Here is a 16134-nt window from a genome sequence, read left to right on the forward strand (position 1 = left end):
TAGATACACACACACACACACACACACACTGACAGCTTACATTATCTATATGATATTTAAAAGGAAATTTTCAAATATAAACTGTTCCACTATAAAATTCACGACTACTCTTGGCTGGGCTACCTGAGCAACCTGTGTGACATACTTTTGTTCCTACATTTGAAATCCAATCATAGCAGTAATAAGAAGACTTACCGGCCCAAACGAATTACTGTCAAAACTGTGTCCATGATGATCACCTTCAACCCAGATGTGACCACGGGGGACTTTGACATAGCGGTTTTTGTGTCCCATAGTTCTAGAAATAAACAGCATAACCATTGAGAAAAGATCAGAAAAGACAGAGATCAAACAGTTAAGCATACAAATTCAGGAAAGGTAAAAATACTACTGTAAAGATGCAATGGATTATTATAGGTTACATGTAAGGCTACTCTTGAATTTTCTTTTTAAATAAGACGTGGTTAAGACCCTGTAAACCTATCCACAGTATTTTTTTTCACGTTTCTGTAGGTAGGAATTTTGTGCTTAAACAAGATGCACTAGTACCAGATAATGGTTTGCTACTTAACTTAATTCATAATATACTATGTTTTTATAAAACTCAATAAGCCCCAACAAAATGCAGATCTATTTTATTTCTGACATCTGCTTTTACCTCAATGGTCAACTTGGCCAGCTGCAATCTTCATTTTTTTAGTCAAATAAACTTCTCAAACCAACTGACAGAATTTTCATAACCTCTTAATACTTTAAAATTCAGAATATATAAGAAAAAAAAAACCCTAGATGATCTCTTGTCAAATATAATCTATCAAAGTCAACTGAAAATTTTTGGTTAGCACCATTCAATTTCATAAATAATTCTTTTTTTTTTAATTTTTGGCTGCGTTGGGTCTTCGTTGCTGTGTGAGGGCGTTCTCTAGCTGCAGCGAGCGGGGGCTACTCTTTGTTGTGCTACGTCGGCTTCTCATTGTGGTGCCTCCTCTTGTGGCAGAAAATGGGCTCTAGGTGCGCAGGGCTCAGTAGTCGTGGCTCGTGGGCTCTAGAGCGCAGGCTCAGTAGTTGTGGTGCACAGGTTTAGTGGTTCCATGGCATGTGGGATCTTCCTGGACCAGGGATCGAACCCATAACCCTGCATTGGCAGGTGTATTCTTAACCACTGCGCCACCAGGGAAATCCCATAAATCATTCTTGAAAGTGAGAAACTTTTCAACAATTTTGAAGACAATATTTAGAGAGCAATGATCGACGATATACATTTAGTGGAACGTTCTGTCTTCTTAAGGCTGACAAGGAAACCAAGTAAGGAAAGGCTCTCTCATACTGTGTTGGTGGCAATGTAAAGTGATACAATTTTTTTCCTATTTTGCCATTGGGGGCCCATTTTTGTCAAATTTATTAATAGACTAAAATGTATGTGCTTTTTGACCTAGTTATTTTACTGATAGAAATCCATTCCAAAGAAACAATCAGAAATATGGACAAATATTTATTACCAGAGATGTTCAACACAGGTCTTTTGTAACAACAACAACAAAAAAAAATCTTTCTAAATAATTAACAAGAGATTGGTTACATAAATTATAATATAACTAATTAAATAAATGGGATGGAATTAGATTAAATATTATCCCAAGCCTATAATAATAAATTCTTTTCAGGGAAGAGACTATTTTTTTCTTCTTTCATTCCCCAAAGAATTCCAGACAATGTCTAGCTTAAAGAAGCTTCTCAATAAATAATATTTGAATGAATAAATGTCACCCCCAAGTCTACAGACTTAACCCCAGAGACTGAGCTTTATACACTGTTCTTTGAGGTGGAGTCCCAATCAGACCATTTCTGTTAGTAAGTTGTATATATGCAGAAGAATACATAAAAAAGGAAAACTGTACATAAGTTGGTGCTATAGAAATTGAAACTATTCACTATCTAGAATGGTTTTTAATTTTCAAGATAATTTCAGTGTTGAATTGTTTTGCTTTAGATCACTAAATCATTCATGCAAGGTGTTGTGACCATTAGAAGCCCACAGTAAGTAGATGACTGCTGTTTATTTTTAATTACTACTGGGAAGAAGAGTTGCAGCTTTTTAAAGAAAAGCAGAGGGCTTCCCTGGTGGCGCAGTGGTTGAGAGTCCACCTGCCGATGCAGGGGACACGGGTTCGTGCCCCAGTCCGGGAAGATCCCACATACCGCAGCTGGGCCCGTGAGCCATGGCCGCCAAGCCTGCAAGTCCGGAGCCTGTGCTCCGCAACGGGAGAGGCCACAACGGTGAGAGGCCCGCGTACCGCAAAAAGAAAAAAAAAAAAAAGAAATGCAGAAACAAGTTGAATACATCATACTGTCATATAAATGTTCCTCAATTAAAATCAGTCAATTATTTGTTGACATCACTAGTTATTTTATCATGAGATTCCTTCTAAGAACTAATATCCCACATCAAGTATTAATGATGGGGAGAAGACCCTTTTACTTAATTGTTGGCAAGGCACATTCTCCTAATAAGTCCAAATATTTGTTTACCTTATTAAGCTGGTTAGTTTGGCTAAGTACTTAGAAAGGAAACAGTTACCTATTTTGTCTCCTCAAATAACCATTCAAGCAGAAATATGAAATAAAACCGATCATTTCTGCAATTAAATGGTAGGCTCTAAGTCAAGCATATTCTTCTGGAAAGTGAACCTGATATAAAACTCAGATTCAGTTTCAATGTCATATAAACCAAGGAGTCAAGATACTTGTGATAGAAAATAACAGTATCATAAAATTACCAGTGACAATTGCACATTTCCTTGCATTGACTATCTTATTTAAAAATTTTAAATACATCCAACTTCCCATCATTTTCTAGCCCCTTGCAATGCTTTATTTTTCTTCATTGCACCCACTAACACGATATCTACTTCCTAGTTTATTGGTTTATTGCCTATCTTTCGCCCACTAGAACGTAAATTTTGGAACTTTGTGTTTCATGTTCACGAGAGTATTCCCAGAGCGCAAAAGAATGCACCATACAAAGTGCTCAATAAACATTTGTTAAATGAATGACCAAATGAATGTATAACTGAAGAATGAAAAACACTTTCACAAAGGTTGAATAATACAGAAGAGAGTGCATAGATTCTGGAAACACACTAAACCAGTTTTAATCTTTATGCAGTTACAAGTAATCTTGTGCAAATTACTTAGTTTCTATCTCCATTTGTCTACCTTTGAAATGGGATGGATTAGACATGCCCTAACTGGATTGAGATGCAGGTTAGTAGTTAGATGAGAATGTAATGGAGAGGTTGTTATAGAGCATGGTCTCTGCAATCAGCCTATCTTGGCTTTGATGTCTGACTTAACACTTCCAAGTTTATGTAATCTTGGGCAAGTTGATAAAACACAAGCGTCGGTTTCCTCATTTGCAGAATGGGGCAAATAATAGTACCTAAGTCAAAAAGTGGTTCTATGGATATAAGTGGCATGTATTAAACACTTGATAAGTGGATTCTCTTACAGTTGAGACTTTTTAAGTAAAGCACTCAATCTAGTTCTTATGTACAGTGAGAACTCAGTAAGCCATAGTTATAATTGCTATTATCTTCCTTTGTCCACTGTTTTCTTTCATTTTATAATTCAGAATGTGTTCAGCCTCTACTGTCTATTAGCATCAGTCTTTTAAAATTACCTGAGTTATGCTTCAATAATTTCTTTCCCTCACATTTGCACTGGGGCTATAGATTATCTTTAATGGTACAGTGAATCTTATTTTTCTTTTATTCTTATGCCCTTCTGGGATATTCTAAAACTTACATGTGAAAACACAATCCACCTGTTTGTACATATGCAAGCATGCAGAGAGTAGCAGGTGAAAGCACAATCTATTTGTTTTCACTTACTAATCACTTACATATTTGAATGTTGCTATGCTAATAGAGAATGGTTCAGCTAGTCACTAGACAGGGTGTGAAATAACTCTTTGAGCTGTAGAACCCTGCTAAAATTCATGCCATATACACATATTTAATTTCTCAGGCTTCAATCTAACTTTAAAAAAATAACACAAAGTAGCTTTAAAAAATATGACATTAAAATATTGAGCTGGTTCCTTTTAGGACTGCCAAAGAAATATAATACTTCTAATAGAATCTCTCTAGAGAAGGAATTTTAAATAGCTTTGTGCTCCTGAATTCACATAAAAGAAAGACAAGGTAATCTTTTAGGCGATTTAACAGTTAAGTGAGGTGTCAGCCTACAAGGCTGTATGTATCTATGGCTTGCAAATAATTTTGGTTTTGACTGTCAAAAATGAGTTCTGTATGGTATTCTAACTACCTGTCTACAAAAAGGCATTTTTAGTACTAGCTTTACCAAGTTACCTAGGTCTTATAAATGGAATGAAGAATGATTTTTTCCAATTTGATTTGACCTTGAAAACAATGGTTTATTTTTTCTTTTTTAGGTCTCAACGTTTTGAGTGTCATCAGTTGAATACAAAATTGTCTATGTAATCCTTGATGTCACAAGAAGGAAACAAATTCGTATTTAAAGTATTTCCCAAATACACACACACACGTTCTTAATGTAGGTAATTAGTATTAATAATTCATAATTGATTAAGGTGTTTTTATTTATTTATTTTTCAAACCATTCTATTGAATTTTTTTCATTGTCCAAAGTAGTGGCTGCCCTGAAAGTGTTTACTGGACACTCCCTGGATCCTAGACCCCCTGGGTTTTCACTGTCCAGAAGGGATCAGAAGTATAGAGCTCAGGATTCAGTAAGATCAAGAGTTGGAACTAGATCTCTTTTATCATCATTAATAGACTGACTAGAAAAAAGTAATCTACCATCAGGAAAGGAAAATGAAAAGGCCATTTGCCTATCTAGGGTGACCTCTGGAAGGGAAAAATTCTCCCTTGAGAGTCCACATTCTGCTCTCAAGGTGAGATGGGTTCAAATTCACACTGCTTATGTGGTCTGGGATAGTCAAGAATTAAGTTTAATTGGCTCCAGGAATCTGGCAGAAGGAACTATAAATCTCTTCAGGGATAATCTCTCAATTCAGAGTTTTCGAGGTTTCTACAGATAAGTCCCAGTCAATAGCACTCACAATCCAAAAAACAGAACTCACAAGGAAATAACCAGCATTAATGAGTCAGAACTCATTAACGAACAGCAGAATTTGACCACCAAGGACTTAAACTGCTAGATTTCTCAAACATAGAATATAATTTATACAAATTCAAATATTTTTTAAAATTAAAAAAGGGAATTAAAAACATGAACAAGGAACAATATACATTTTTAAAAGACAGATATTTGAGAAAAAATCAAACAGCTTCTAAAAATTAAAATATACGATTAAATAGGTGGATTAAAAAGCAGATGAATATAAATGAAAGAAAGAAGAACTGGAATATATATCTAAAAGATTACTTAGACTTTAGCACAGAGAGGTAAAGAAATGAAAAGTAGGAGAGATGGAGAATATTATTAGAAAATGTAATATAAGTGTAATGAGAGTCCCAAAGGAAGAGAATAAAAAGGAACAAGGAAGAGATAACATTTGAGAGATAGTGATAGAGAATTTTCCAGAACGGATGAAAGCACGAATTACAGCTTCAGTAATCAAAGTGAATCACAAGTAAGATAAATAAATGGAAAGAAATCACACCGTGATACATTGTAATGAAACTGCAGAACACTAAGGAACCCTTCTTCCCTAAAAAATTTTTGAAAAGCTGCCGGAGAAAAAAGAGATTATCTTCAAAGGAATAGCAAACTGACAGCAGAGTTCCCTTGTTAGGAGATAAATATAATCCAGCAATTTTAAGTGTACAGTTCAATGAGTTTTAAAAATCTACCCAAGCCCATAATCACTAGATCAAGATATGAAACATCCAATCACCCAGAAAAGGCCCCTCATGCCCTTCTGCAGGCAGACCTGCCTCCCTCCATCCTCGTCTCCCAGCAACCACAGCTGAGCTTTTTGTCACCATAGTTGTGCCTCTTCTAGAATTTCACATAAATGGGATCATTCTATATGCATTCTTTGATTTCTGGTTTTCTTTCTTTAATGTAGTCTATTTGCTTTTGAGATTAATCTGTGTTGTTGCACATGTTAGTCATTTGTTATTTTTTGCTTAATAGTATACTGCTATAGAGATATACCACAATTAGTTTATCAATCAATAGTTCAAGGACACTTGGGTTCTTTCCAGTTTTTGGCTATTATCAATAAAGCCACCATGAACCTATAGGTATTTATGTGGATACATGTTTTCATTTCTCCTGGGTAAATATCTACAAATGAAATGGCTGAGTCCTATAGTAACCGAATGTTTAGCCTTGCAACATGTCAGACTGGCTTCCAATGCAGCTGTACCAACAGTGTGTGGGTTCCAGTTGTTCCATACACCACTAACACTTGATAATCACCATTCTTTTAAATTTTAGCCATTTTAGGGGCCTACCAAGATTATAACTTATACCATGATTCAAAACATAAGCCACAAAGCAGTCTATTGTATATATATAGCAGATAACAGTCTAAACTACCATAGACAAAATTTCACAAGCTGGAAACATCTGTAAGAAAATAACTGGTGAATGGAGGAATAAATAAATGAACGAATGTCAAATGTTGCTAACTGCAGAGGTGTTCAAAGGATGATATTGTTTTAGGCTGGAATAGTCAGAAAAGGCACTATGTATATTTGAATCCAGATATGAAGAACAGATAAAACCTAAAAGGTAAGGAAGATAGTGTGGGTTTCAAATCCCATTCGCTTACAGATAAAAAAGATTTCTTTTTCCTTTCCTTAGTACATTATTTTCTGGAGATATACCACTGTAAATTAAGGGAGATATTTCATAACTCACTTTCTAATGAGGACATTCAATTATTATAATTGTATAGAAAAATTAAATATATTTAAATTATTTTATTCTAAAAATGTATTATTGATTTTTCTCTTATATATTCTATTTGTTATTACCCAATATTAACTTAGATCATATTGAGTCAAAAAGTTTAAGGTAGGGCTTCCCTGGTGGCGCAGTGGTTGAGAGTCCGCCTGCCGATGCAGGGGACACGGGTTCGTGCCCCGGTCCGGGAAGATCCCACATGCCGCGGAGCAGCTGGGTCTGTGAGCCATGGCTGCTGAGCCTGCGCGTCCGGAGCCTGTGCTCCGCAACGGGAGAGGCCACAACAGTGAGAGCCCGGCGTACCACAAAAAAAAAAAGTTTAAGGTAAATATATTATTGAATTATAGATAGAATAATTATAAACATTATGTAAGCTATCCGAATATATAAAAGATAACTCCACGAAGTAAATAATGTATCTAACTTACATATATTTAAAATTAGTTTTTGCTAAAATGATCACCAATTACATGACATGTCAAAGGTGTAAATACCATAATCAGTTTACCTACTGTTAACTGGATCTTATCATGTAATATATACAGTGATTCATTCCATGCATGGCTTCCTAGCAAACAAATTTAAATAGAACAGTGAACTTGTAATGCATAATTTTATTTTTCAAAAAAAACCAATATGTATTATAAATGGTATTGTTGTGCTTGTTTACAAAGTTTTCTTTCAAAATGATTTCCTGGGTGTCCACATCATTCATTGTTTAGTTCCACAGGTTTTTCCCACATGCTAGTTACAGAAGGGGGAGGGATAAACACATTTCAGTGCTTTCTTAACGTAAGGTCCAATAATACTTAGATATTGGAGGAACTATGAACAATTTTCCATCTGTTTGCTCTGATCCCAGTCTTATAACTTTAACTTTTTAGTATTAAAAGGAATGGTTACTATTCTCTTTATTTCCTACAAACAAAATTAATGAGCCTTGGATTAATTACTAGTAAAACAAAAAATAATTGCCTCAGAGCTAAAGAGATCACCAAACAATGGCTCTTCTTTAAAAATATTTCTTTAGAATAGGAATAATAGACAATTTTGAAGCTGGAAAGCAGTGTGGCAGAGGGAAAATTAATATAGGTTTTCAAACTAGCCAGACTCTGGTTGAATTCCAGTTCTGCCACTTCCTACTTGCATGGCCTTGAGCTCATCAGTTGTAATAGAGGATAACACTATCTGCTTCATAGAGGTGTGATGACATATGAGATAAGGCATGTAACATTTTTAGAATAATGTCTGGCAGAATAGACCCTAATAAATGGTAAACTTCATTATCAGAATTAGGGGATAAGCTTAGCTGTTCTTACGATACAATAATTAAGGCAGCTAGAAAAAAAAATTTCTCTAATTCAAATTAATTCCACAAATATTTATTACCCAGTGGTATCAAGAACTGTTAGGCACTAGAAATGTAAACATAAATATGACACAGACCTGCCCTGGAAGAATTTTTAGCTTAGCTAAGTAAATAGACTATTTTTTAAGCATACAATTTCAACTCAAAGTGGTAAGTCAATGGTACAGGTGCAAAGAGGGCAAAATAAGGAGCTGGGCAAGAGATATCCAACTCAGCTAGGGTTACAGGGTAGTCTTCAGGAAAAGGTAATACCTTTCATATATTATACCCATATTTCTGAAATTATCAATATCCATGTATTACATGATGGGTACAAATTATCAGCATCCCTAAACCACCAAATTTAAGCCAAGGAAAAGGTACATAATAGTGCAACTGTGGATGAAGAATGTCACCTGCCATATCAGTAAACAAAGGATTTTGCGGCCATCAAACCATCAGCCACTATAGCCGCTCCCAGACTGTGCACCCTGAGAGGACTCAGGATGGAAAAGCAGGATACTGGCCCTAGATAGATAAGGTACATGTCAAAGGAATGATTTCAATGAGCCCAGACAGACTCTGGTATCTTCCCACACATAGAAAAGCGCTAAATTCATTAACTTGAGATGTCTGGCTTTCTTTAATTAACAGTAATCTTTTGATGCTCTGACTGCCTGGCTTTTGTTGCAAAAACTCCTATATATCCGGGCTCCTCCCTTACCTCTTGGGAGCCGTCCCTCAGCTCTATCTGAGAGGCTGCCTCCATGTTTGAGTCCTCAGAAAGTTGGCCAAAGAAAGCATAACTCTCAAATTTTAGGCTGTGCATTTTTTTCAACCGACACAACCAATTTAAAAAATCAGTATTTTAAAAAATAAATAAATAATCTGAAAGCTTCATGTACAAGCTAGGATTGAGGAAAGCCTTTTTAAGCAAGACTAAAAACCAAAAGTTATAAAATATACAAATATCTGAATATTTAAGAATTAAAAACTCTTTTGTACCATACAAAGTCAATAGATTAACACTAGCTTTGGAAAAAAAAAATTGCCCAAATGCCATACAAAGGGAAAATATCTACACCATAAAAATAACTTTATAGTCACTCACATTAAAAAAAAAAAAAAAAAGACAAACAATCCAACAGAAAATGGGTAAAAGATATAAATAGGCAAGTTACAGATGAGACGTATGAAAAACCACTCAAATTTGCTAGCATTCAGGAAAATACAAATTAAACACAAGATACTACTTTATAACCAACAGCTGAAAAATTTAAAAGAGCTTTAATACCTACTGCTGGCAGAAGTATAGGAAAAGTATACTCTTTCACATTACTGGTAGAAATATGAAGAGTTATAATCTTTTTGGAAAGCAATCTGGCAACATCTATAAAATTTTAAAAATTCATTTGCCTTATGACCTAGCAATTCCACTCCTGGGATTCAATGCCATAAAAATAATTGTATAAGGACACAGGTACAACAATGTTTATTACAACGTTGTTCATTATGGCAAAAAAATTGGAACCAAAGAAAATTACTAAAAACAGAGGAATGATTTAATAAATGATGGAGGGCCCATACCATAGAATACTGTACAACCCATAAAAAGAACAAAAATAAAGCCATTAACTGATATATAACTCCCTGATAAAAAATTCATAAAGAATTGAGATTTTTCAAAAAGTACTATTGAATGATAAAAGTAGAAAAGTACATATGATATGCTTCCACTTTTGTGAAAAAAATGTTGACAAAAAGTCAGTATATATATAAATGTGAATATAGGAAGCACTGTTTCAGAATAAAGAAAATCATACTGGGGATACACAAGAGGCTATAGACCTGAGTGAGGGATGGGGAAACTAATACAAGAGAAAGGAGAAAGAAGGAAGAGCAAAGACAAAAAAGCAAAAAAAAAAAAAAAAAAAAAAGAAAAGAAAAAAAGGCACTTCTAAATAATGCATTATGATATTACCATATTCATGCCTTCATGTAAATTTTAAGTGGGTTCATATCAAAGCTAACTACAATAGACAAAATAGAAATATATTTATATGTACATATATAAATGCAAAGCATAAAATAAACATTTAGAGAAGAGCTAAAAAGCATGGCTTCATAGCAGTTCTAGCAGAAACTAGACAAAAAATAACAATAAAGAGTAAAATAAACACTACTTTATAAAAGCCAGAAGTGTTAATTGGGTGTAATATTTCCAGGCGTCCTCCCATCTTGGGTCTTTCCTCTTAGGCTGAATACATCAGCAGATAAATGTTGTAGGGGGACAGGGACAAATGGTATACCAGTTTATGGAACTATCCTTCATTTTGTTATACTTAAGCGTCCTCAATTAGCCACTCACTGCACTAAGTAAAGGATCTGTCAAATGTTAGTTCCAGTAGGATGCCTATTAACATAAATCATTTCTATTGAAGTAATGATTATGAAATGTCTTCATATTTAGAAGTCCAAAAAATTTGGATTCAGTCCACAGATGCCGAGGGTATAGGGCAGGCAAATTTTCACCTCTGCCCTCTTAGAATTTTCAGCTGAGACTGAGAAGTAAACTGACAGAAACTGATTAACCGGAGAAAAGCAAATTTGGTCCCAGATGTGGAGGGCCAACTGTCCTGCGCCATTGTATATAAGGGACTTGAGCTTCCCTGGATATTGGTATTTGGGGGGGTCCTGGAACCAATTCCCCTCTGATACAGAGGAATATACTTGTATAAATATACACAAATTTATATAAACTTTATGTTACACAGGAGCCCTCATAAGGAATGAAGACACAAAGAAAGGCAGAACCTACATGATTTTTTATAGTTGGCTGAACAAAGAGAGGTAATTATGGAGAAGTAAATGAATTATGTGCAGAGGCTAAAGGAAGATAAGAATTATCATAGAAGGTCCATTTGTGTAGAATTCTTTGGGTCTCAACTTCTTGTCCTTGATGATAAGAATGTTACTTTGCTTCTATTACAGAGGACATAACTCACATGAGAATTTCATCTCCTGCTTTTAAGAAAAAACAGGGAATAGGATTTGCTATTTTTCAAGTCCTTTTAAATCTAAATAATCCTTATGCCAAGGTGGCATATTTTGGAGTGACATATTCTGCCACCCTTCACAGGCAAAAGCAAAACAGAAAAGCAAACAAAAAATATAAAACACAACAAAACCGCCAAACCAAATACGAACAACAACAAAAGAAACCATGTTCTCGACTTCCTGAGAGACGGCTCCCCATCTGTGATTAAAATTAAGAGAGAAAGCTATAAGAGTGGGGGGTACCTACTGATGGGCTGAGGCTGCTCTAGTCCTCCCTGATATAAAATTCATAAAGAATTAAAAGAGAGCCTCTAGCTGCAAAATCAGTTGTTTTTCCTGGGTTCATTTTAATGAAAAAACTTAGCCACCATTCAACATAGTCATTAGAATGAAACTTATCCTCTATGGGGTGGAAAGCTCTGGAAACCTTCTGCCTCTGCACTCCTGTTTCAGAGTTGATGACAATGTTTTTAAGCCACTGTTTAGGCCTTCTAGGACACAAAGAACAGTCTAATCAGGGCATATGAACTGACCAATTTGCTTTCTTTTCCTCTCTTCTTTGTGGAGGCCTGCAATTTTATTTTTTAAGAATCTGTTCCTCTGTTAACTCTGCTCATTATTTATTGCCTACAATGGTTATGGAAATATTTGATCTTCAAAGTGTAGCATGATGCAGTATCTTTATTTTTTAACACCTTTATTGGAGTATAATTGCTTCACAGTGTTGTGTTAGTTTCTGCTGTATAACAAAGTGAATCAGCTATATGCAAATGTATATCTCCATACCCCCTCCCTCTTGCATCTCCCTCCCACCTTCCTTATCCCACCCTGCTAGGTAGTAGCAAAGCACTGAGATGATTTCTCTGTGCAATGCAGTTGCTTTCCACTAGCTGTCTATTTTACACTTGGTAGTGTATATATACTACTCTTGCACTTCGTCCTAGCTACCCCTTCCCCCACCGCCTGTGTCCTCAAGTCCATTCTCTACGTCTGCATCTTTATTCCTGTCCTGCCCCTAGGTTCATCAGAACGTTTTTTTTTTTATTCCACATGTGTGTATTAGCTATTTGTTTTTCCTTTCTGACTTACTTCACTGTTGGACAGACTCTAGGTCCATCCACCTCACTACAAATAACTCAATTTCATTTTTTTTAATGGCTGAGTAATATTCCATTGTATATGTGTGCCACATCTTCTTTATCCATTCATTTGTCGATGGACACTTAGGTTGCTTCCATGTCCTGGCTATAGGAAATAGTGCTGCAATGAACATTGGGGTACATGACTCTTTTTGAATTATGGTTTTCTCAGGGTATATGCCCAGTAGTGGGATTGCTGGGTCATATGTTAGTTCTATTTTTAGCTTTTTAAGGAACCTCCATACTGTTCTCCATAGTGGCTGTATCAATTTACATTCCCACCAACAGTGCAAGAGGGTTCCCTTTTCTCCACACCCTCTCCAGCATTTATTGTTCGCAGATTTTTTGACGATGGCCATTCTGACTGGTGAGAGATGATATCTCATTGTAGTTTTGATTTGCATTTCTCTAATGATTAGTGATGTTGAGCATTCTTTCATGTGGTTGTTGGCAATCTGTATATCTTCTTTGGAGAAATGTCTATTTAGGTCTTCAGCCCAATTTTGGATTGGGTTGTTTGATATTGAGCTGCTTGAGCTGCTTGTAAAGTTTGGAGATTAATCTGTGTCAGTTGCTTCGTTTGCAAATATTTTCTCCCATTCTGAGGGTTGTCTTTTCATCTTGTTTATGGTTTCCTTTGCTGTGCAAAAGCTTTTAAGTTTCATTAGGTCCCATTTGTTTATTTGTGTTTTTATTTCCATTTCTCTAGGAGGCAGGTCAAAAAGGATCTTGCTGTGATTTATGTCAAAGGGCGTTCTGCCTATGTTTTCCTGTAAGATTTTATAGTGTCTGGTCTTACATTTAGGTCTTTAATCCATTTTGAGTTTATTTTTGTGTATGGTGTTAGGAAGTGTTCTAATTTCATTCTTTTACATGTAGCTGTCCAGTTTTCCAGCACCACTTACTGAAGAGGCTGTCTTTTCTCCATTGTATATTCTTACCTCCTTTATCAAAGATAAGGTGACCATAGATGCGTGGGTTTATCTCTAGGCTTTCTGTACTGTTCCATTGGTCTACATTTCTGTTTTGGTGCCAGTACCATACTGTCTTGATTACTGTAGCTTTGTAGAATAGTATGAGGTCAGGGAGCCTGATTTTTCCAGCTCCGTTTCCTTCTCAAGATTGTTTTGGCTATTCTGGGTCTTTTGTGTTTCCATACAAATTATACACTTTTTTTGTTCTAATTCTGTGAAAAATGCCATTGGTAGTTTGATAGGGATTGCAATGAACCTGTAGATTGCTTTGGGCAGTATAGTCATTTTCACAACATAGATTCTTCCAATCCAAGAACAATCCATCTGTTGGTATAATCTCTAATTTCTTTCATCAGTGTCTTCTAGTTTTCTGCATACAGGTCTTTTGTCTCCTTAGGTGGGTTTATTCCTAGGTATTTTATTCTTTTTGTTGCAATGGTAAATGGGAGTGTTTCCTTAATTTCTCTTTCAGATTTTTCATCATTAGTGTATAGGAATGCAAGTTTTCTGTGCATTAATATGGTATCCTCCTACTCTACCTAATTCATTGATTAGCTCTAGTAGCTTTCTGGTGGCATCTTTAGGATCCTCTATGTATAGTATCATGTCATCTGCAAACAGTGACAATTTTACTTCTTCTTTTCTGATTTGGATTCCTTTTATTTCATTTTCTTCTCTGACTGCTGTGGCTAAAACTTCCAAAACTACGTTGAATTATAGTGGTGAGAATGGGCCACCTTGTCTTTTTCCTGATCTTAGAGGAAATGTTTTCAGTTTTTCATCATTGAGAACGATGTTGGCTGTTTGTTTGTCATATTTGGCCTTTATTATGGTGAGGTAGGTTCCTCTATGCCTACTTTCTGGAGAGTTTTCATCATAAATGGCTGTTGAATCTTGTCAAAAGCTTTTTCTTCATCTATTGAGATGATCATATGGTTTTTCTCTTTCAATTTGTTAATATGGTGTATCACATTGATTGATTTGCATATATTGAAGAATCCTTGCATTCCTGGGATAAACCCCAGTTGATCATGATGTATGATCCTTTTAATGTGCTGTTGGATTCTGTTTGCTACTATGTTTTGAGGATTTTTGCATGTATGTTCATCAGTGACATAGGCCTATAGTTTTCTTTTTTTGTGGCACTTTTTTCTGGTTTTGGTATCACGGTGATGGTGGCCTCATAGAATGACTTTGGGAGTCTTCCTCCCTATGCTATATTTTGGAAGAGTTTGAAAAGGATAGGTGTTAGCTCTTCTTTAAATGTTTGATCGAATTCACCTGTGAAGCCATCTGGTCCTGGGCTTTCATTTGTTGGAAGATTTTTAATCACAGTTTCAATTTCAGTGCTTGTGATTGGTCTGTTCATATTTTCTTTTTTTTCCTGGTTCAGTCTTGGAAGGTTGTGCTTTTCTAAGAATTTGTCCATTTCTTCCAGGTTGTCCAGTTTGTTGGCATATAGTTGCTTCTGGTAATCTCTCATGATCCATTGTCTTTCTGCAGTGTCAGTTGTTACCTCTCCTTTTTCATTTCTAATTCTGTTGATTTGAGTCTTCTCCCTTCTTTTCTTGATGAGTGTGGCTGATGGTTTATCAATTTTATTTATCTTCTCAAAGAACCAGCTTTTAGTTTTATTAATCTTTGCTCTCGTTTCCTTCATTTCTTTTTCATTTATTTCTGATCTGATCTTTATGATTTCTTTCCCTCTGCTAACTGTGGTGTTTTTTTGTTCATTTTTTTCTAATTTCTTTAGTTGTAAGGTTACGTTGTTTCTTTGAGATGTTTCTTGTTTCCTAAGGTAGGACTGTATTGCTATAAACTTCCCTCTTAGAACTGCTTTTGCTGCATCCCATAGGTTTTGGGTCATTGTGTTATCATTGTCATTTTCTTTCTAGGTATTTTTTGATCTCCTCTTTGATTTCTTCAGTGATCTCTTGGTTATTTCGTAGTGTATTGTTTAGCCTCCATGTGTTTGTTTTTTTACAGTTTTTTTTCCTGTCATTGATATCTAGTCTCATAATGTTGTGTTCAGAAAAGATACTTGATATGATTTCAATTTTGTTAAATTTACCAAGGCTTGATTTGTGACCCAAGATATGGTCCATCCTGGAGAATGTTCCATGAGCACTTGGAAAGAAAGTTTATTCTGTTGTTTTTGGGTGGAATGTCCTGTAAGTATCAATTAAATCCATCATGTTTAATGTGTCATTTAAAGCTTGTGTTTCCTTATTTATTTTCAACATTTGGTTGATGTGTCCATTGATGAAAGCGGGGTGTTACAGTCCCGTACTAATTTTGTGTTACTGTTGATTTCTCCTTTTATGGCTGTTAACATTTGCCTTATGTGTTGAGGTGCTCTTATATTGGGTGCATAAATATTTACAATTGTTACATCTTCTTCTTGGACTGATCCCTTGATCATTATGAAGTTGTCCCTCTTTGTCTCTTGTAATGGTCTTTATTTTAAAGTCTACTTTGTCTGATATGAGAATTGCTACTCCACCTTTGTTTTGCTTTCCATTTGCATGGAATATTTTTTCCATCCCCTCAGTTTCAGTCTGTATGTGTCCCTAGGTCTGAAGTGGGTCTCTTGTAGATAGCATATATATGGGTCTTGTTTTTGTATCCATTCAGCCAGTCTATCTCTTTTGGTTGGAATATTTAATGCATTTACATTTAAGGTAATTATCAATAT

General features: G+C 35.4%; 1 protein-coding gene across 1 annotated transcript in view; it reads right to left on the reverse strand.

Moving 5' to 3' along the window:
* IMMP2L (inner mitochondrial membrane peptidase subunit 2) overlaps positions 1-16134 on the reverse strand; it is a 914463-nt gene that overhangs the window by 204828 nt on the left and 693501 nt on the right. The window contains exon 5 of the mRNA XM_065884239.1: positions 196-298. Coding sequence (XP_065740311.1) covers positions 196-298 — 103 coding nt within the window. The remainder of the gene's footprint in view (positions 1-195; positions 299-16134) is intronic.

This window comes from Phocoena phocoena, chromosome 9, assembly GCF_963924675.1.
Source record: "Phocoena phocoena chromosome 9, mPhoPho1.1, whole genome shotgun sequence".
Lineage (NCBI taxonomy): Eukaryota > Metazoa > Chordata > Mammalia > Artiodactyla > Phocoenidae > Phocoena > Phocoena phocoena.